Source organism: Salminus brasiliensis, chromosome 25, assembly GCF_030463535.1.
Source record: "Salminus brasiliensis chromosome 25, fSalBra1.hap2, whole genome shotgun sequence".
Taxonomy (NCBI): domain Eukaryota; kingdom Metazoa; phylum Chordata; class Actinopteri; order Characiformes; family Bryconidae; genus Salminus; species Salminus brasiliensis.
In genome coordinates this window covers 25,348,422-25,370,987 of record NC_132902.1, presented here as the reverse complement: position 1 = coordinate 25,370,987, position 22,566 = coordinate 25,348,422, and the positions used below count along the sequence as shown (strand labels likewise).

The following is a 22,566-nucleotide window of genomic DNA, read 5'->3' as shown; positions in this document are numbered from 1 at the left end:
TTGACAGGGCAGTTAACAGCACAGTCTCGTCTCAGAGACGCTTCCGTTTATCTTCAGAAGCTCCAACACTGTTAAAGTGAGACTCCAGCTCGTCAAACAGCTAGAAGGAGAAGTTGGAGGCGAGAGGAACTCGATGTTGACGCTGTCACACAAACTAAACTGCAAAACATACATTACACAACTCAGCCGTTTTCTTCCAGAGTAATTCTATAAAGCATCTCAATCTGAAAGCCTGTCTGCAGAACAGTTCAAAGAGTTTAAAAAGACTAACATGAGCCTACGTAGACCGAAGTTTGGCCACAAGATAATAAAGAAGCCACAAATTAAGTTTCTGGTGGGCACAAAATAACACACTGAGGCCAAGAGGTAGATCGAGTGAAGCCATGAGAGGATATAACGAGGCTATGAGATTATACACTGAGGCCATAAGATATTATCTTGTGGCCCCAATATATTAAGATAAACGGAGGCCACACAATGATATATTGAGCCCATGAGATAATATAATAAGATCACAAGATAATAAGATAAACTGAGGCCACAAGATTATACATCCTCAGGCCATGAGAGAATACACTGAGGCCACAAGATAAGGCCACGAGATAATTCATCTAAGGCCACGAGATAATAAGACTGATGTGTTATACTAAGGCCTTGAGACAATACCTTAAGGCTACAAGCTACTATTTCCTGAGACCATGAGATGAATATATTAAGATCACAAGATAATACAATAAACTGAGGCCACAAGGTTATACATCCACCAGAAAAATACAAATATATATATATATACACAAAATGTTTTTTTTTATGTTGTAAGACTATTACTAGGCCAGGAGATAACACATCCTGAGGCAACAAGATAATATATTGGGCCACAAAATAATAAGATGAACTGAGGCAGCAAGATAATTAGACTGAGGTGTTATACTGAGGCCTCAAAACGATATATTGAGCCCATGAGATGATATAATAAGATCACAAGATAATAAGATGCACTGAAGCCACAAGATTATACATCCTCAGGCCATGAGAGAATACACTGAGGCCACAAAATGATTCTCTCGTGAGGTCAATAAGGTCACGAGATAACATCAAGATAACATATTGGGGCCACAAGATAAGAAACTGAGGCTGTGAGATAATACATCCCGAGGCCATGAGATAATCTATTAAGATCACGAGATAATAAAAAACACTGACGCTACGAGATGCTACGGGATGCTTCATCAGAGGCCACGAGATGCTACGGGATGCTACACCCCGAGGCCACGAGATGCTACGGGATGCTACACCCCGAGGCCACGAGATGCTACGGGATGCTACATCCCGAGGCCACGAGATGCTTCATCCCGAGGCCACGAGATTCTACGAGGCCACAAGATGCTACGGGATGCTTCATCCCGAGGCCACAAGATAAACATACTGAGGCCCCAAATTAAGTTTGCAGTAGCTACGCCCTAATATAATCATAGTCACTGAAACACCACCTTTCATTCTAGCTCAGTAGGGACACCACACGTCATATGTGGTATTAAAGGACACAGGCTAACGAAACCGGGGCGCAGATCCAGCCCGAAAAGCACTGAAACCGAAACCACTACGATTCAACAGCAGGGCAGCCGCTATGCAAATCACCCCACTGCTGCGGAGACAGACAGACAGACAGACAGACAGACAGACAGACAGACAGACAGACAGACAGACAGACAGACATCCACTTCCTCTTTTCACTAGATCCTACGCAACCGCCACCTCACTCATGCTCAGTCCTGCCGTCTCCGTTTACCTACGTACACACAGGACCGCAGCACAGCAGCTCACGAAACGCAACATCACACACACACACACACACACACACACACACACACACACACACACACACACACACACACACACACACACACACCTGGCTGGCTTTGTTCTTGCACACACTGTAATCCCTCTGTGCATCTCAGAGGCATGGAGCGCATACATCTGCCCCCCCATGGAAACGTATTACAGACAGGTTCTACTTTATTGATCCCAGAGGGAACCGCACATCCAGCACCTACAGCACCTAACTGTGATGTTCTAGACGACTGGGTCAGAACATCTCCTCTAAAACATCAGGCAGGTCTTGTGGGGGCTGTTCCCGGTATGCAGTGGTCGGTACCTGCTACCAAAAAGTGCTCCAAGGAAGGACGACCAGCGGACCCAGCAACAGGCTAATGGGCGCCCAAGACTCACTGATGCTCATGGAGATCCCGTCCACCTCACAACTGACAGGACCTCTAGGAAGGTCTGCTGCTGATGGTAGCCTTGCTGCCAGATACAAGGCACTTCTGAAGGCATCTTGTGGAGTCCATGGCTTTGATGAGTCAGGTCTGATTTGGCAGCACAAGGGGAGCCTACACAATATTAGGCAGGTGGTTTTAATGTTATGGCTGTAAATGGGGTGGGCGATTTAGCATAAGCAGGTGCTGATGAATTCTAATCCCCTACTATCAAAATAAATAACTGTTGGAGTGACTGCTTCTACTGTCCAGGGAAGAAGGCTTTCTATTATACCACATTGCTGTGAGGATTTGATTGCATTCAGCAACAAGAGCATTAGTGAGGTCAGGATGTTGGATGCTGATCACCACCCCACCTCATCATCCCCAACTCCCCTACTCACCCCCCCCCCAACAAAAAAAAGAAGTGGATGGAGCTCCACCATCATCCAACGTTCTTCCACTGCTCCACAGCACAATGCTGCTGGGGGGGCTTTATACCCCTCTAGCCCACGCCTGGCATTGTTAGGCAGCATGGGGCCAATAGGTTCATGATGTTTACCTGCTCCAGAGAGTCTATTCTATTCTATTGGCAGCACTTGATGCCATGTCAACTTAAAGTTGCTGAATGCATTCATTAGAAGGGGTGTCCACAAACATTTGGACATCCATCCATCTAGCTAGTGTCACCTAATGAATCCAAGCAGAAAAGTCATGCATTACAGCAGCATAGTAGTAACAACCCAGGAGGGGAAGATCATAATAACACCCTTACATTTACCACATTTAAACAAATACAATATTATATTAATTAATATATATATATATATATATATATATATATATATATATATATATAATAAAATATAATAATTAATAATAAAATCCTTAATTATCTGGAATAATGCCAATGGTGAAGGTTATGTATGATGGGTACACTCTTCTAGACTAACTGAGGTGAAGTGGCTGTGCAATTCGTACCCAGGTACCCAAGTGTCCACTGTGGTAGTGAACACACACACACACACACACACACACACACACACCCACCCATACCCAGAGCAGTGGGCATCCAACTCCAGCGCCCGGGGAGCAGAGAGAGGGCGAAGGGCCTTGCTCAAGAGCCCAACAGTAGCAGCTTGCCGAGCCCGGGTATCGAACCCACAACCCTGTCATCAATACCCCGAGCTCTAACCGCTGCAGATCCTCCACCGCCCCTCGTCTGCATTCCCTGCTTCCAAATAAAAGCTACTCTGCTCTGGATTTAGCCCAAATATCCCCACTCAGAATCGTTACTGCTTCAGCACTTACAGAGAAATCCATGCAAACACTGGATACTCCCACCAGCTCACATTTCCCCCCCAACCCTAATCACACCCTGTCCTGCCAACCAAAACAAACGACCATAAAAAGAAAAAAAAGAAAAAAAGAAAAGAAACACCTTTAAAAGGTCAGCGGACGGCCTGCTGAACACCGGCCCACTTCCCGAGCCCCTGAAACCGGCCTAGACAGATAGACTACAGCAACAAAGGAGCAGCCGTGCTGTATGAGCCTGTAGGCAACAACAGACCAAAGCACAAAGGAAGCAAAGGAGAAGCAGCAGCAGCAGCAGCGGCGGCGGCGGCGGCGGCGGCTCCACTTACAGCTCGGCTTCTCACGCAAAGTTCATGAAATCATGGAGGCTTTTTTAATGCTAGTCTAATCTACAGACGGGAGGAAATGATGTGCACTGAATTAAACAGGCGTACCTGCTTTGTGTGGTGACGACTGCTTAGTAAACCACACCAACACAACACTGTGTTTTCAGGCCGTCAGATGTCCCACACTGACTCAGGCTGAGTCTTGTAGGATCAAATGATCTGGGGGCTGAAATAAGGGTACGAAAGCCCCCCTATATCAAATACTGAGATGGACATGCATGCATAGGACTGTAAACAAACGCATGCCTCGCTGTAGGGGCAGCTATTCTGCATGGGGTTAAACAAAGCAGGTTTGTGTAGGCGGTACTAAAGCCCCCCTATATAGAAAGATGAAAGTGTGTGCATACAAAGCAGGCTGGTATGGGGGGTACCTGAGCCCCCTTATATGTGGGGGTACTACAGCCCCCTCATGTGTAGGGTCAGTATTTTCTGTTTTCTGTATGGGTTTGACGAAAGCAGCGTGACAGGGTGACAGGCAGTACTAAGGCCCCCTTTTATAGAGATGGAAGTGTGTGTATACAAAGCAGGCTGGCATGGGGGGGGGGGGTACTAAAGCCCTGCCCCCCCCCAAAAAAAAAAAAAAAAAAGAAAAAGAAAAAAGGGATGGCAGTGTGTGCATCCTCATGCATACACATATTTAATGGTTCCTCAGTATAATATATATAATATAATTTTACAAATGATGCATGCTCTTTTTTGTAGGGTCAGATATCCTGCATGGTCTCAAACAAAGCAGGGCCACTCTAACAGACACACGAGCAGTGTGTTTATATATACACACACACTCACACACTCATGCGTAAACACACACACACACACACACACACACAGTGTGTACTTACGTATGGGCGCAGCTCGCGATGCTGACGGGCTTGTGGTAGACCTCTAGGCAGATGGGGCAGGAGAACTGGCTCTCCAGGCTGTCCCCCCCAGTTGCCCCGCTCTGTTGCCCCTGCTGCTGCTGCTGCTGCCTCAGCTGGGCGGCCGAGACGAAACTGCGGAACATCGCCATCATGAACGCGGATCTGTCCGAACGGCCCAGTTTCTTCTTCTGCCCCCGAATGAAAAAGCTTTAAGCAATCCTCCTCGGGTATATAAGCGGCTCAGGGGGCGTTATAAATCGCACCTGCCCCCCAGCACCGCACCATCAGCAGCACACGCCGTTATATCCGAGAAGTAAACATTACAACGGAGCTTTAACCAAACGCCTCGGAGCTCCTTCGCGCGCAGGGCACGCTGGGTAGTGTAGTTGTCCGTGCGATCGCTCCCAACAGCATCCACGCGCCTCCGAACTACACGCCCCACAATTCCTCGCAGCAAATTCACAGACAATAGACGCGCAGACGAGGTGACAAATTATTCGGGTGGTATTAAGGGTTGACACGCGTTTATTTGGGACGGAAAGGTTTTCTTGTGGTGATAAATGTTTATTTTGCGGGTTGAGATGCATTAAAAACGCAAACTGTAGAGGGACACCGGGCGCGATAGGGATTAGTTGCGTACGTCATCAAAAAGAGACAGCAGCATGGACGGACAGGAGGCGTGAAAACAAGCAGAGCTGATTTTTTGGGGGTTTTTAAAGTTTTTTCATTTTAAACTTCAGCATTTCTCGATTAAGTCGTATAATCAGCACCCAGTCCAGTCATGTGTGAGGTTGAGGAAGAGTACAGGGGCTGTTTAGAGGGCAGATCTGTACCGAGGTGGGTGTATTACTGTCATTACTGCCTTTAACTTACCCTGTTCATCTATTAACCCACATATATATTTATATTTATATTTATATTTATATAATTAACTTACAGACCTGTTATGTTTTCTTGTTTTCAGTGCCCATTATATATATTCTTATGTATAAATCTATCACTAAAACATAATATATTCTAGAAATATTAATAATAATTTTACTACTAGCAAGTTTATACAGATATTTTACTCACTGCAACTTTTTTTTCCCTAAAATAAGTAAAGAAACTCAGTAAATATGTAGATATTAATATATTACTATATATTAAATGTTACTTTAGTTTTTTTTTTTTTTTTAGAACAGTTTACTTGACTGGTGAAGGTTTGTCTTGGTATTAAATTAATTTAACTAATTAGTAGAGCTTCAGAGATAACTGAGATTTTTCTCCTCCGATACCGATTTCCGATTTTCAAGTATCTGCTGATACCGAGTACTGCTACAGATACCAGCTCGAACTGAAATACTGACGGCTATAAATCCTGATATTTATGGTGTTCCACTTTTTTTTAGCTTTTTTGTATCCTATCCCAAATAAGATCTAATAAGCCTGAGGTTCTGCACATTTGAAAAGTTTCAGAGCTGTGAAATAATAAAAATGGCCACAGTGCAGAAACCTGTGCAGGTAGGGAAGCAGAATCTGGCTCAGCTTCAGCAAACAGCTTTTAACTGGAGTTTAAATTCACTTTTCAGAAAGAAGTGAAGAAAGAATGCAGTGGTTTCAGGTTCAGGTTCACGTCTCTGTGTGTGATAAGCTACTAAACTTCAGTGTTTCCTTTAAACAAGCTGCTGAATCAACTTCTGGTGTCAGAACCAAAGAAACACCAACAAGTTCTAAAAGTCTGTTTAATGTTAATAATGATTTATGACTGGATTTTACTGGTTGTTTAAACATTTGGATTCATAATAAATTATGCAAACAAAAACAATTGGTTGCGGCAGTGGTGGCTCAGCGGTTAGAGCGCCGGGATATCGATAACAGGGTTGTGGGTTCGATTCCCGGGTTCGTCAAGCTGCCACTGTTGGGCCCTTGAGCAAGGCCTTTTACCCTCTCTGCTCCCCGGGCGCTGGACGCTGGAGTTGGCTGCCCACCGCTCTGGGTGTGTGTGTACTCACTGCCCTAGTGCACTAGTGTGTGTGAGTGTGTGTTCACTACCACAGATGGGTTAAATGTGGAGGACACATTTCGCTGTACAGTGTCAAAAACATGCACCTTTACCTTTTCATGGTATCGGCGCTCTCTATTGCTGAGACCGATACTGTGTGTAAGTGCCAGTATCGGCACTGATACTGATTTCAGTATTGACGCAACTCCTCTAAGTAGTTCATTTATTTTGAGCTGTATCTCCTCAGTCTCAGGTAGGGCTGGGTGATACAGTAAAAATATTATATTGCGATATTTAAAGGCATTTCCACGATACATGATATTAATCATGATGCACATGATTGCAGATAAAATGGATCAGTGGCCACAGACTCTTAAAAACTACTATTTAAATACTGATTATTATAAAAAAGAAAATGTGTTGCTCTTCATCCAGTGAACCAGGAGCAATTACACAGTTTGTAATGAAAAGTGCACAGCGTTCTTTACGCACTGACCATCTCCTCGATCTGCTGAGAATACAAAATCTATCATGATACCTGTATGGCATTTAGCTGACGCTCTTATCCAGAGCGACTTACAAGGTTACTCATATTACAGAAGATGGTGTAGCGCGGCACAGATAGCCCACTGGCATGTAGTGGCGTTATCTGTTGCACCACACCACACCACAATGATGCAATAAATGATTGTCATATTGCCCAGCTCTGGTCTCAGGTTGAGGTTTTCTCCTCTCCTACATACACACTTTTCCAGGGTCTCTAAGACGTGTGTGAAGTGTAAAGAGAACACGGCTGTGCTGATTATTCGGGTCGGAGACGCCTTCTGCAGGTAAGTGCTGACCGATCATCTCCTGCATGTTGGAGTTCGTCACCCAAGCTCTTAAACAGCAGCAGGGTCTCAGGACTGTCTGACTCACTGTCTGATCTCTGCTTCAGGAGCTGCTTCAAGGAATACTTCGTCCACAAGTTCCGAGCCATGTTGGGAAAGAACCGGGTCATCTTTCCCGGAGAGAAGGCAGGCGTGAATATATCAGGCATAAACTGACGGCTGTTGTGTTTCGACTCGGCTCGCTCAAGTTCTGGGTCTTTTTTCTTTTTTCTTCCAGGTGCTGTTGGCTGTTTCTGGTGGGCCGGCGTCTAGCTCCATGCTAGCACAGGTTCAAGAGGTAGGAGGCCTCAGGGTGAAGGCTGTCCAGAGATGTTGAAACTAGGAAAGGTCGTAACAGTACTACATTTACATTTAAGGCATTTAGCAGACGCTCTTCTTCAGAGTGACTTACTAAAGAGCTTTACTGTTTACTCAAGAAGAACCTCAGCTAGTTTAAATAGACTAAAAATTCAAAGATCCTCTAATCTTAGACTCTACTAAACACAAGTCAACATGGAGACCATAGTACTCTTCTCTTCACCTGAGTACTCTCAGAAGAGGAGGGTCTTCTGTCTGGGTTTGAAGACAGTGAGTGTTGGACTCTGCTGTTCGGACACCCAGGGGAAGTTCGTTCCACCACTTCGGTGCAGGACAGAAAAAAGTCTGGACGCTCGTCTTCCGTGGATCTTAAAGGATGGCGGGTAGAGCTGAGCCGTACTTGAAGCTGGCAGGGCTCTTCGTACAGATCGGCTTTTTTTGACCTTCGCCGTCAAGTACGGAGGGGCTGGCTGGTTCAGTCTTGGCTTTGTAGGCCAGAGTCAGGGGTCTGAATCTGATGACCTGGGCAGCAGCTACAGGAAGCTACAGTGAAGAGAGAACGCAGCAGAAGTGGAGGAGCTGAACATGGCTGAACTTAGAAACGTTAAAGACGACCCGACCCATACCGCTGTGTTCTGGATAAGTTGCAGGGGTCTGATGGTGCGTAGAGGGAGACCAGCCAGAAGAGAGCTGCAGTGGTCAAGTCTTAAAGTAATGAGACACTGAAGATCTGAGCACCTGGACGACTCTCTAGAGAGGAAGGGTGGAATTCTCTGGATGTTGTACAGGAGGAATCTGCATGACCGAGTCAGAACTGCAGCATGAGCTGAGAACGACAACTGATCATCCATGACTCCTCCAAGGCTTCCAGCTTCTGTAGATGGAGTGACCAGAGAGTTCTCAAAGGAGATGGTGGATCACTGTGAAGTCCAGCAGTACTGGATTTGTGCGCAGTGCAGTATTACAGTGCTGGACACCAAACAGTTCTACAGTAAAGCAATAATTCATAATTGACTGAACCCTAAACCCAGCTCGGGCTGTTAGATGTAAATTCAGTCGTTCAGAGTCGAGGTTTGGTGTGAAAGTGTGGTTCGTTGCAGAGAAACATACCTTCCCAGATTTCTGTACAGTGGTGGTGAATGGAGCCAGGCGTTTAAACTCAACCCCTTCATTATGAATATTTAAAGAAATATATGATTTAGGTCATAATATAGTAAAACAGTGTCTCAGACATCAGCCAGTGCATCCAGAACAATGTGGTGTATTAACTTTCTGTTCATCACCACTGTGAACCATTCTGAGTGCTTCACACCATCAGATCAGCAAATAAAAATACAGAATTATTAAAGGGCTGTTAGCTGGTAGATGCTGCTTACCTTATGTTCTCTTGACAGCTTCTGTGTACAAACACGTCAGCTATTCTGCATTAATACAAATTAATGAATTGAAATAAAATAAATGGTTAATAAATTAAATAAAAAATAAATTAAATGAATAAAAAAATAGGAAGCAAAAATTATTGCTCTACGGCATAGAATCGTTTGGCACCTTCATATTTGAGCATTTAGCCAAAATACAAGCATGCTGCTAACTCATTTAAATAATAATAATTATTATTAATTACATTTACAGTCTTCCATTGTTTTGCCACATTACAGTATTAGTTGACCAACTGCTGACTAAGTGCTGAAGTTTGAGTACAGTTACAGCAGAAGGTTTAATTAAAAATGGGTTAATTAATTAATTACTTTTAATTATTAACTTTTACTTTCTTTTTATTTATTTTTTTTGCAGGGTTTAAGTCGGGAAGCCCCCAAGAAATTGAGATTTGTGCCTGGCATTATCTACATAGATGGTAATTACAATTACATTGAATCATTTTAATTATTGGTAGCAGTGGTAACAGTCTTTTCAGGATTCAGGAGTTTGTCATGTGCACAGCAGAAACAAGCAGTTACACTGTCCACTGAAATTCTTGCTTTGCAGTTCCTCCATTTACAGACATAAACTTATAAATCTAAATACTTATTCTGTCTCTCTGTTATATATATATATATATATATATATACACACACTAAAGTTAAATAAAAGAAAAACACTAAGTATAGAAAGTAAAATAAGAGTATAGTAGATGATGGATAATTTTAGCACTGTTATGCAATTTTAATCATAATGTAAACCTGGCAGTTGTTCTTCACATCATGTGCAAATGATCTTATTATGAGTTATCTGTTATATGATATATGTGCACTCCAGTTCCATCTAAAGTAAATGCTGATACAAGCGGATGCACCCGGCCGATGAACTGCTTCTGAATCAGATTTGTTTGTACTGTGTGCAGAGGGGGGAGTCTGTGGTCAGACTGCTGAGCAGAGGGAGAAGACCACCACTCAGTTGGAGACCATCTTTAAGAAGACCGGGTTCCCTTACTACATGGCCTCCCTCGAGCAGGTGACTGTGAGGACGGTGCTTCTGCTGTGGAGCAGAGACACGCTGTTGTGACAGAACCCTACCTAGCAAAACCATAGTAACCACCTAACAACCACTTAGCAACCCCATAGCAACCACCTCACATACCGTAGCAACTACCTAGCAAACCCATAAATAAAAGCATCCCGGGATATCATAGCAACCACGTTTCAACAGTCTCCTGGGATATCATAGCAATAACCTAGCATCCACTAAGCATCTTCATAGCAACCACCTTTCAACCACTTCCTTTTATATATATATATATTTTTATTATTTAAAAAAAAAATTGCCAGTACTAACTTTACTTGTCCCAGAAGGCTTACAATAGGAACCATGTAGCAACACCATAGTAACCACCCTACAACCATGTAGCATCTACCTAGCAACCTCATAAACCACCCAAGATACCATAGCAACACCCCCTTGCGATTGGCAACACCCTAGAAAACATCTATTAACCACTTAGCAACACCATAGCAACCACCTGGCATACTGTAGCAACTACCTAGCAAACCTATAGCAGTAATCTCGGATATCATAGTAATAACCTAGCAACCACTAAACATCCCCATAGCAACCACCTTTCAACCACTTCCTTTTTATTTATTAATTTTAATTATTATTTTTCTGCTGGTACTATCTCTATTGTCCAAGAAGGCGTCACATAGGAACCATGTAGCATCACCATAGTAACCACCTAACAACCATGTAGCATCTACCTAGCAGCCTCATAACAACCATGCAAGATACCATAGCAACCCCCCCCCCTTTTCCATTGGCAACACCATAGAAAACATCTAGCAGCCCGATCACTATGGCACCCATCTAGTAACCACTTAGCAACACCATAGCAACCACCAGGTATACCACTGGAACTTTCCATCGAAAAACTATTGTTGGTAGTGTGTTTCTATTACCGTATAGAAGAAGCTCAAACACAAAAGTTACTCTGTGAGCTTCAGGGCCTCATTAGCTAGAACCTTGATGTAGATGGTCTGGTCTGCAGTCCCAGGCCCCCATTTGAGAACCATGGCTCTAGAAAGGAAGTTCCTGCTCCTGCTCTGTGACTCTGTGACTCAGCTGAAGTGTCTCTTGAGTTCATGCGGCCGGCTTTAGTGAAGGACCGAACGCTCCATCACGCTCCATCACGCTCTCTGCAGAGTCACAGCCCTGAAACCTCTCTGATCTGATTACAGGATAATCAGACATTACTCGTCTCCCTGTTTGTTACTGCTTTGATCTCTGTAACATTATCTGTTGTGCCTCATCATTTCATCTTATCTGGAGCAGAAAACACTTCTTGTGGCTCATTTCAGAGAATTGCATCATCTTGTCCATTATCTCCTGCGTTCCCAAGTGGAGGGCTTTGATGTCTGCTTGCAGTTGTTGTGCTATTGTCACTGAAAAAAACTCCTGTCTGAAAAGAGCTGATCCTGCTTTTGTTGGAGTAACTGTCTCTACCGTCCAGGGCATTGCTGTGAGGATTTGATTGCTGCATTCAGTGATAAGAGCTGATGATCACCAGCTACCTCGTCCTCAACTCCCCATTTCATCCCAAAAGTACTGGATAGAGCTCCACCATCGATCATTCCAGAGAATACAGCTATTCCACTGCTCCACAGCTCCTCAATGCTGGGGGGCTTTATACCCCTCTATAGCCCACGCCTGGGATTATTAGGCAGGATGAAGCCAATAGCTTCATGATGTTTATCTGCTCCAGAGAGTCCTATTCTATTGGCAGTACTTCTCTATACAGAACTGGGCAAGCTGTGTGTGTGTGTGTGTGTGTGTGTGTGTGTGTGTGCATTTGCACATCTGTGTCAGCAATAGGTGCCACGTAAAGTAGCTGAATGCATTCATTAGAGGGGGTGTCCACAAATATTTAGACATATAGTGTAGCTATCTGTATATGCAATCAGAAGATATGCTGCACAACAGTATCAATAGGATAGGGAAGGGTTCTGGCCCGGTTCGCCCGGACGTTCTTGGACGTTCATCAGTCCAGTATGTGGGCCAGATGTGGATGCCAGATATGGCTTGAATTGGATTGAATACTAGTCAACCAGTTTGACCATGCTGGTCCACCAGCAGGACCCGTTTGATCAAACTATTCTAACAGAATTGACCAGCTGCCGATCAGCTTGGTCAAACTGGTCATGCTGCTAGACCAGCTAGTCCATCAGAATCAAATTCAGCTTATACTTTGCTGGTCAATAGATGGTTAACCAGCTGTCTTACCAGTATCCTTGACCATCTGAAACCAGCTCCCATCAGAGGTTGGTCTTGAGCTTAGGTCTTGGGGTTTTCAGCAGAGTAGCCACACCTAGCTAATATTAATGTGTGTGCTTTGTGTTTATGGGTGTGTTTAGGTCTTCGGTCTGCCCGGCTCTGTGCTGGAGCCCGTGTCCGGCAGTGCACAGCGACCAGGCTGCAGCTATAAAGCAGCGGTAGATCAGTATATTCAGCAGAGGGAAGGAAAGCAGAAGCACGAAGAGGCTGCAGTAGAGGAAGCCCAGGACGCACTGACCCGTCTCGGCGTCCACTCACAACACAGCCCCGAGCACAGAGTGGCCCTAGAGAGACTCTTCTCTTCCTTAAAGACTCTGACAGCCAAAGAGGACATGCTGCAGACCCTGAGGTGAGACTTACCATCATAGAGCTGCAGTCCTGCTATTCTGCATGCTATGAGAGTGTCTACCTGTAATTAACTTTATATATCATTAGAATTAACCTAAATAAACAAAGTCAGTGGTCAGCGAGTGTCTCTACCTGTAATTAACTCTATATAACATTAGAATAAACCCAAATAAACATAAAGTCAGTGGTCAGTGAGAGTGTCTACCTGTAATTAACTCTATATAACATTAGAATAAACCCAAATAAACATAAAGTCAGTGGTCAGTGAGAGTGTCTACCTGTAATTAACTCTATATAACATTAGAATAAACCCAAATAAACATAAAGTCAGTGGTCAGTGAGAGTGTCTACCTGTAATTAACTCTATATATCATTAGAATTAACCTAAATAAACAAAGTCAGTGGTCAGCGAGTGTCTCTACCTGTAATTAACTCTATATATCATTAGAATTAACCTAAATAAACAAAGTCAGTGGTCAGCGAGTGTCTCTACCTGTAATTAACTCTATATAACATTAGAATAAACCCAAATAAACATAAAGTCAGTGGTCAGTGAGAGTGTCCACCTGTAATTAACTCTATATAACATTAGAATAAACCCAAATAAACATAAAGTCAGTGGTCAGTGAGAGTGTCTACCTGTAATTAACTCTATATAACATTAGAATAAACCCAAATAAACATAAAGTCAGTGAGAGTGTCTACCTGTAATTAACTCTATATAACATTAGAATAAACCCAAATAAACATAAAGTCAGTGAGAGTGTCTACCTGTAATTAACTCTATATAACATTAGAATAAACCCAAATAAACACAAAGGAGGGCACGGTTAGGAGAGGGATGGCTAAGTTAACACTCTCACACTCTTAGTATTTGTAATTTGTGATTTTGTAAAATGAACCTCTTATTGTCCAGTCAGAAGTACAGTGCTGTTTATACAGTAGTAGCCATTAGGGATTAGAAGTGATCTCTTTATTTCATTTGTAAAGTCTCATTCAGGATTTTTCTTCAAACTAAATTTGTGGTTGGCTCTCACTAGTGTTGTGGAGGGAGAGTATGTATAGGTTGGGTAATTGGTGGTAATTGGTGAAAAATCTGATAATTTATAAACAATAATGTGTCCTTTTTACACTTAAAAACATTCACATTTATGTTTTGGCCAAAAAAGTGTGTTTTTATCATATTCTAATCAGTCTCAACTGATTCCAGGAGTTTAAAATCCCCACCTTCACTCTGACGCATGTGTTCTTTCATTTTTGCATTTCTATTAATTTCTATTTCTATTAATGATCCTTATAGACGAACCGATTTGAGCTTTTTACAGGTAATACCTATTATTGAAACACATGGCCTTCTGAAATCAATAGGTAAATAAGGGCTGGGGTATTTCCAGACTTCTCCTTTTGTAGTGTGTCCTCATTGTAAACACCACACACACACACACACACACACACACACACACACACACACACACACACACACACACACCCCGGCTGCAGGAACGTCACTTCGGTCCTTTGAGAGATTTTACTGTCTTCTTTCATTTTTCATCATCTCTCACAGTAATAAAGCCGCTCTCCTCCACATCTACCTCCCTCTCTCTCCCCCCTCTCTCTCTCTCTCCCTCTCCCTCTCTCCATTACCACTCTTTGTCAGTGTTTTGTGAGTCATCCGAGAAAGTACAGGGCCTTAAAGTGCACGACGAGTTCTCAGTTTCAGTGGATAACTCGGATCCTTTAATGCGTAGAAAAAGAACGAGCGAGTGAGAGCAGGGCCTTGGCCTCTCCTCAGACTCGAGACACACCACCAGTGTCACTGCAGAGATACAGCTCAGTGCTTCTCCTTTGACCCCCTGCTTACACCTACTACTAGGCCTAATGTTTTGGCAGTTATATCATCATCATATTATAGAAACAGTATCTCTGCCATTGATGCACTATATGTCCAAACCTTCTAATGAATGAATTCAGCTACTACTAAGTTGCACCCTTTGCTGAGACACAGCTTGTCTAGTCTCTAGAGAAGTACTGCCAATAGAATAGGACTCACAAAGAGATTGGCACCATGCTGCCTAATGCCAGGCGTGGGCTAGAGGAGGTATAAAGCCCCCCAGCATTGAGGAGCTGTGGAGCAGTGAAAGAACTGTGTTCTCTGGAATGATGGATGGTGGTGGAGCTCTATCCAGTACTTTTGGGATGATTTGGGGTGGTGATCTTCCAACATCCTGACCTCACAATCACTCTTGTTGCTGAATGCAATCAAATCCTCACAGCAATGCTCCTCCTCCAAAATCTAGTAGAAAGTCTTCTTCCCTGCACACTAGAGACAGTTACTCCAACAAAAGCAGGATCAGCTCTTTTTAATAGCCTTGGTTTCAAAAGAAGCGGTAAATGAGCAGGTGTCCCAATACTTTTCGCACTGCAGATCGACTCTCTGTGTATGTAGATGCATTTATTGATGAGTCAGCAAAAATCACTGAGGTCCATATATATGGTACGATATGTCATTATTAATATAATATAATTATCACGACAGCATGAGGATATCCGTGTTTGAGTGTGGTTTTGTGTTTCAGGCAGCACCTGATTCTGCACACTGCCCGAACCAACGGCTACTCCAAGGTGATGATGGGGGACAGCTGTACGCGCCTGGCCATCAGGCTGCTGACCAACATCTCTCTGGGACGAGGAGCAGCTCTTGCTGCCGATACGGTGAGAACTCGCTCCACCGATGTTCACTTCACGCATGTCCATGTCTATCTATCTGTCTATCTATCTGTCTGTGAGATATATATATATATATATGCCATGATATTTATTTCACTATGTGATCACTTTTATTTCCAGGGCTTCTTGGACGCTCGCTATGGAGACGTGGTGGTCGTGCGGCCGATGAGGGATTACTCCGCCAAAGAAATCAGCTTCTACAACAGGCTGTTCGGGGTGCAGTCCGTTTTCATTCCCGGCCTGGACACCAAGGTGAGAACCTGCCTCCATCAAGGGTAACTCCCATCCTGCTTGCTGGTTGGCGTAGCAACGGGAACCCCTTCAGCGATGAGACTTATTATCCGTCCGTCACAGAGATCTCCTGTTATTACTGAGAGGATATTAAATCTATCATTAAGATGAAGTAGTGTAATTGTAATTACTGTAGTGTAATTACTTCATTACATCATTAATTACATAGATTGTAATGGTTTAACATTTATAACCTCTGTCCCCAAAAACACTCTCTTCAGGTTCCAGATAAGGCGAGTATCCAGCGACTGACGGAGAGTTTCATCATCAGACTGCAGGCGGATTTCCCCTCCACTGTCAGCACCATCTACAGGTAGCTACGGCTCGCGTAAACACAGCACTGCTGTCGATCTGCCGTCGCACACATTCATCCATTCGCCTTGACCTCCTGACACAACCTAAGGAACAACTGCCAGATTCATGTTATGTCAAAAAGTAATGTTTTTGTGTGACGGTGACGGCGGTCTCGCAGGGGGTCTTGTAGACTGGGTGCACTCACTAAAACCCAATGGCTGTAGTAAACGCAGGCGCCGTGGTTTCGTTCCGTTCCCTTCCCTTATGCTCCTATCCGTCCTATAGAAATCACACCAAAACTTGTCCAGTCTGCACCTAGAGCCTGCTCAGAGGCGGAGACAAACTCGCCTGCTTGTTTAGTAGCCCCGCCCCCTTCTCCCAGACTGAGCCTCAGTGTCTCAGACCGTCTTCATTGAGCTTCCAACGCCTGGATTCCCAGTTTGTCCCGTAAGTGGAACAGTGCTCCAGCAGTAAAAGTGCAGCTCATGCAGGTCCTGCTGCAGACGACCGGCCTCTTCCAGCCAAGGCTGTCTGTCTGTCTGTCAATCACTTCATTCATGAAGTCCAAGTGTAGCCCCGCCTTCTTACGATAGAGCAGAGTAAGAGTTAAACTGGTGATGGACAGACAGTTTAGAGGAGGAAAATGAGATGACAAATGATGAAGAAAAATGGGCGGGGCTGTGTCATCATTGAAACATATGGGGACGGGCAGAGCCAGCAGAGGCAAAGCGTTACCTTTTATGTCCCACTATTGTGAGTTTGATCCCCCCCTCCCCCCTTCTTCCTTACTTTTCTCCGCAGAACGAGTGAAAAGCTCCACACAGCGAGTCCTCCTCAGAACACCGCTGAACCCGCTGCCAAGTGCCTCCTCTGTCTCTGCGCTCTCGACACCAAAGCAGGCAAGTGGCGATGCTGACGGTAATCCCAGCTTCCAGCAGCTTGATCATCCTTCACTAACATGTATGTCTTTGTAGAGGAAGCCTCCGCCTTCCGTGCCACCCTGCTTTCGGAGCAGCTGTCCATGCGAAAGGCCCAAGGTGACCCTGCCTCCTCAAACCCTGCTGGGTCTCCAGGCTCAACCTGCTGTCAGGAGCAGGGCTGTGGGGCTGGAGGCTGCTGCTCCACATCCAGGTGTGTGGGGCTTCACGGATGCTTTACTGATCCTGCATACCTGTCTTTGATATGCAAATAGAGTGTGTGTGACTTTTTTCTTTAATGTCCATCAGGGTACCTCCACAGTCCACAGACCTGAAGAGTCTCCTGTGTTATAGTTGCAGGCTTACTATTAAAGACATGGTAAGTGAAATACAGCATCCTTGTACACCATGTGGACAAAAGTATTGGGACACCTGCTCATTCAGTGCTTCTTCTCAAATCAGAGGCATTACAAAGAGTTAATGGTCTCTACTGTCCAGGGAGGAAGGCTTTCTGCTAGATTTTGGAGAAGGAGCATTGCTGTGAGGATTTGATTGGATTCAACCACAAGAGTGTTAGTGAGGTCAGGATGTTGGATGATGATCATCACCCCAACTCATTCTAAAAGTACTGGATGAAGCTCCACCATCAATCATCCCAGAGAACACAGTTCTTCCAGTGCTGGGGGGCTTTGTACCCCTCTATAGCTCACGCCTGGCATTAGGCAGCATGGTGCCAGTAGGGTAATGTTAATCTGCTACAGCAGAGAGTCCTATTCTATTGGCAGTACAGACTAGACAAGCTTTGTGAGCTTAAAGTAGCTGAATGTGGTTATTAGAAGGGGTGTCCACAAATATTTGGACGTGATGTTTCTCCAAACTGGTAACTTCTTATCTTTCAGTGAATGTCAATGTAGAAATAATATTTAATCCCAAGTCATGTTTGAGCATTTCTGTTGGTCCATTCATCTGGAAAAATGGAGATACAAGGTTTTTGAGTGGTGGCTTGTATCTCTATGGGACTGCACTGAGAGGTCTTACATTTTTCATGGTCTAGACCAATACTTCTCAGCCCTAGTCCTGGAGCACCCCTCTGCAGAACACTGTAGTGCTTTAGTGATGTGTTTTAAACTGGTGAAGCTAATGAACTGAGGCAGGTGTGCTGGTGCAGAGGTGCTGAAGGACCAGGACCGAGAAACACTGAGGCCGATTTGGGTTTGTTTTGTAGGCCGCAGTGGACTCCCTACCGCAGTACATTGTGTCTGAAGCTGAAAAACGGCAGAGAAGGTGAGTGACGGGTCGGCTGTGGGGGTCTCTCTGAACTCATAACAGGTTAATTACAGTGCTTTAGGTTTAGCTTTTTTCTGGATTTGATTAAGTGGATTTAGAATTCACTCAACAAAATACAGAAGTGTTAAAAATGTTTTATTAAATATTATAATCAGATCATTCAGTAAGACTATAGCATTCCTATAGTGCTCAGCACCACCTGCATAAATATTATACCTTTATGGTAATTGATTCTTTTAAAAGGGGAATTCCAGCCACTTTTTTAAATTAAAAATATTTGCATAATTAAAAAATGTGAGGATGTACGATATGTACAGATGTACAGGAGTACGAAGCAGCCGTCTGAAGAGTCAGCACAGCTCCCTCACAGAAAGTTACTACACCTGATATTTATGACTACACTGCCTGTAGGGATGCACCAATCCGGCTTTTTCAGTTCTGATACTGATACCTAAACTTTGCATATCGGTCGATACCCGATACCATTGCTGAATTAGTAAACCGTATACCTCCCCATGTAGGAGATACTTAAGGCATCAGGATTAACTTCATAATTACTTTAGAACTTATTTTTACTTTACTAAATATAACAAATGAATGCATAAATATAAATGTATTACTAATTAATATATAATAAATATAAATTACTATTTATTTGTCACTAACATAAACATGGTGCAATACCCTGACACAGCAGTCAAATTCAAAATAAAAAAGGCATCAAACTTCTTAAAATATAATAAAATAAATAAAATGTATCAGCCGAAACTAAAAATAAGTAGCCTTACTTTGTCAGTAATCAATCAAAAATTGCAAACATGTAAACATTTAGTTCAGTCTCACACCAGCAAATTAAAGTGATACTCGATCCAGCTTGTGTTGGGACCAATATCTGATCCTAATATCGGATCGCTGCATCTCTAACTGCCTGATGCCTGAGATTGAGTTTTTAAGAGTTTTAACTAGATACAGTTTTAAAATAAAAGAAAGTCATGGTGACGGGATACATTCAGGGTGTAGTTCCCCGAAGATTTACCACTATTTTACCATAACGTAATACATAATTTTTGGATAATAGAGATTGAATAACACATATTTAGAAAAATGGGTGGAATTCCCCCTTACCTGCCACTTACCTCTTGACTGAATCTGGCTGTGACCTGTGTGATTCTATAGAGCCCAGATGAAGGAGGAGATCAGCGAGTTCCTTTTGGATGAGGATGAGGATGTAGAACAGCAGGACTGTTGACCAGATGACCAGCCGGACGTGGGTCACCTTTTTTTTTTTTTTTTTTTTTTTTTTTTTTAAGTGGCACACCCTGAAATGTTAGTGTGTTTTACATTCACCAAAAGCTGCTCAACCAAACCTTTTCTAACCAAATTTTAATTTACTAAAATCTTCAGAATTTTCTTTTATGATGTCTTTTAATGTAAATTGTACATTCTTTCAGCAGAATCTAAGAAATGGAACCAGCTTCAAGTTTTACAGCACAGTTTAATTAAAGTCTAGTTGTTTTAAACAGCATGTCTGTCTCCGTGTGGTGTATGAAAAGTGATACAAATGCAGGTGTCATTTGGCATTTATTGATTTTGAGACTATAAATTTGCAAAACGTCAATCGTCATCCCAAAAAAAAAAAAAAAACTGATCACATTTGATTTTTTGGAAAATAGAACATTTTGTAAATAGGAATAAATATTACAAAGGCTGTGTATTTGCACTTGAGTGTCCATACAGTAACAATTCCAGCCATCTCTGATTTAAGTTAGTTGGCACAACGGTAGCGAACTATTGTGAAAGTGGCAGTTAAGACAAGTGAAACTAAAGAACGTAAAACTAGTCTAGAAGAACGTTTCCCATTAAAAAGACCCCAAAAACCTGGTAAACTAGCAACGCCAAGTTTGTCTGAAGTGTCAGTGTCCATTTTTCTTAAGAATCGAAGCTCTGACTCCTAGAAATTCAACTAAATACAAGTTCAAGTCTTTGGCTTGGTAGAAATATCATAACCATTTTGAATTCAAAATCTCCTCCTGTCAATCATTCTGCATGTAAACAGTTTTGGATCGGTCTGCACGATCAAATACTTTACAATAGTGTTAGTGTGGGGGGAAAAGGTCCTCTCAGGAAATCTCTGGCTGACCTGCTGTTTCGGACACTGTATTTTCAGGAAAGCCTCACAGACAGTAAAGCAGTCAGGGTCAGAACTGTCCTGTCCATGCTCTGCCCACAAACGCACGCCTTCGTCACAACTGTTGCTAGGTTGGACAAGCTTTAGAAAACATCGACATCAGTCTGTTCAACCAGATGAGAACATTTTGAGCAGTTTGGCAGTTTCTAACATTACCCCCCCCCCCAGCACTGTGATATCTAGAAACCATGACATCATGACACAGCCCTGTCGCCGGTTGTCCTTCTTCTGAGCACTTCTGGTAGGTACTGACCACCTGCATACTGAGAACACCCCATCTGATCAAGACCTGCCTGCTGACGTTCTGGAGATGTTCTGACCCAGTCGTTTATCTAGAACATCACAGTTCATCTCAGATTCTTACTCTCACCCATTTTTCCTGCTTTAACACCTTCATCACCTTCAAGATCTGACTCACTCTTCACCTGCTGCCTGATGTATCCACCCACTTGACTGGAGCCATCGGCTGTGAGGATGCACTGCAGCTGTGGGTGGTGTTAATGTTTTGGCTGGTTGCTGTATAGCTGTTGGCTGTTAACTAATGAGTTAAATGAAGTTCGGGATCTGACTTGCAGTCACCTGATGGTAGAGCTGAGCCTCAGACTGGAGGTCTGTTTGTCTATAGAGACGAAATATAGGCAAAAATAAGGCAGGCAGGTTTACAGCGTAGTGTTTCCCACGATGGTGCAGTTTACTGAAACTGCTCAAAAATACAATTTTAGGAGGAAAATATAAATTTTGGACACACATTGAGTGATTCACTACAGTTTCTCGTTTGGGTGAGTGAGATTTTTGCTGAAGTTCTGCAGTGAAAAATGTAAAATGCCGATTTTGAGAATCTAAATGCTTCATTTACGTTAATTAAACCAGTTTATTTGACTGTCACCACATTATTTTATATGTTAAACTGACATGACCCATGTTCTACAGTGTCTCAAGCTGGTCCTAAGCTGCACCAGTAGCTAAGAACGACTACATCATGGGCGGAGAAGGAGGAGGCCAGCTGTGCTAGGGTCACATTCACTTAATAAGGCTGTGGGGGGCCTGGGGCACTGCCTGAATCGGAGTCACGTAAGCATGGCTCAGCCTTAATGAACAGAAACCTACACACACACACACACACACACACACACACAAAAACATCCATCACCCAAGCTTCAGATCCAGAGAGCCCGACACACACACACACACTTTTTCTCTCTCTCACACACTCCCTCACACACACACACACACACACACACACACTGTGTCAGCATAGCTCAGCAGCATTGAGAGGAAGTCGTTATGTGCTCATCTCTGTGCTCATAAAATATCATTACAGCCGCCGGATGACTCGGCGAGGGCCGCGTCACCGCTGAGCGTGAACGCCCGTAAAGGCCCTGTGGGAGGAGGCCGCGGTCTAAGCCAAGGCACTTTGGACAAGGCCGCCTCACCTGCACCAGGTGACGCAGTGGAAAAACGACAGGCAGTTCAAGTGGATGCGAAAGAGGAGTCTAGTCTAGTCTAGTCGTTGTTCTTCTCCCTGGTCCATTTGATCATGGTCTCTGGGGATCGGTACAGGAAGATGAGTTTGGAGTAAAGCTCCTCCTCCAGCTCCAGCTCGCCCGTCTCTCGGACGAGGAAGATGTCCGTGCACAGCTTGAGGATCCGGTCCACGCAGGGCAGCTCCTCGAACATGATGGAGTGGGAGATCTCACTGAAGAAGCCTCGCACAAACTTACCGATCACCAGAACCACGGATACGTACAGCCCCATGATCCTACA

General features: G+C 43.7%; 3 protein-coding genes across 4 annotated transcripts in view; 1 reads left to right on the top strand and 2 right to left on the bottom strand.

Moving 5' to 3' along the window:
- Nucleotides 1-5,169, bottom strand: part of rnf166 (ring finger protein 166) — a 31,844-nt gene extending 26,675 nt beyond the window's left edge. The window contains exon 1 of the mRNA XM_072671008.1: nucleotides 4,798-5,169. Within this exon, the coding sequence (XP_072527109.1) occupies nucleotides 4,798-4,970 (173 nt within the window). The 5' untranslated portion in view covers nucleotides 4,971-5,169. The remainder of the gene's footprint in view (nucleotides 1-4,797) is intronic.
- A 161-nt stretch (nucleotides 5,170-5,330) lies between these two features.
- On the top strand, nucleotides 5,331-20,136 carry ctu2 (cytosolic thiouridylase subunit 2 homolog (S. pombe)). 2 transcript variants are annotated; one of them, XM_072671006.1, is made up of 15 exons: nucleotides 5,331-5,655; nucleotides 7,558-7,632; nucleotides 7,740-7,818; nucleotides 7,910-7,969; nucleotides 9,784-9,844; nucleotides 10,331-10,440; nucleotides 12,831-13,099; nucleotides 15,675-15,810; nucleotides 15,946-16,077; nucleotides 16,338-16,429; nucleotides 17,212-17,309; nucleotides 17,385-17,541; nucleotides 17,637-17,706; nucleotides 18,553-18,611; nucleotides 19,791-20,136. In XM_072671006.1, exons 1-15 carry the CDS (start codon nucleotides 5,600-5,602, stop codon nucleotides 19,861-19,863), a joined length of 1,527 nt encoding a protein of 508 aa, XP_072527107.1. In that variant the 5' UTR covers nucleotides 5,331-5,599; the 3' UTR covers nucleotides 19,864-20,136. The 2 variants fall into 2 exon arrangements, with proteins under 2 accessions (XP_072527107.1, XP_072527106.1); XM_072671005.1 differs by lacking the exon at nucleotides 5,331-5,655 and having other exon boundaries at nucleotides 6,032-7,632.
- The window catches only part of piezo1 (piezo type mechanosensitive ion channel component 1 (Er blood group)), a 112,764-nt gene continuing 110,287 nt past the window's right edge, over nucleotides 20,090-22,566 (bottom strand). The window contains exon 52 of the mRNA XM_072670990.1: nucleotides 20,090-22,561. Coding sequence (XP_072527091.1) covers nucleotides 22,306-22,561 — 256 coding nt within the window. The 3' untranslated portion in view covers nucleotides 20,090-22,305. The remainder of the gene's footprint in view (nucleotides 22,562-22,566) is intronic.

Excerpts from the sequence above, each read along its gene's own strand:
- ctu2 (XM_072671005.1), top strand. The coding sequence starts at position 7,487 with ATGATTGTCATATTGCCCAGCTCTGGTCTCAGGTTGAGGTTTTCTCCT. Across the intron at positions 7,970-9,783 it reads TGCTAGCACAGGTTCAAGAG|GGTTTAAGTCGGGAAGCCCC; the intron begins GTAGGAGGCCTC and ends TTTTTTTTGCAG. Across the intron at positions 17,542-17,636 it reads GGCTGCTGCTCCACATCCAG|GGTACCTCCACAGTCCACAG; the intron begins GTGTGTGGGGCT and ends AATGTCCATCAG.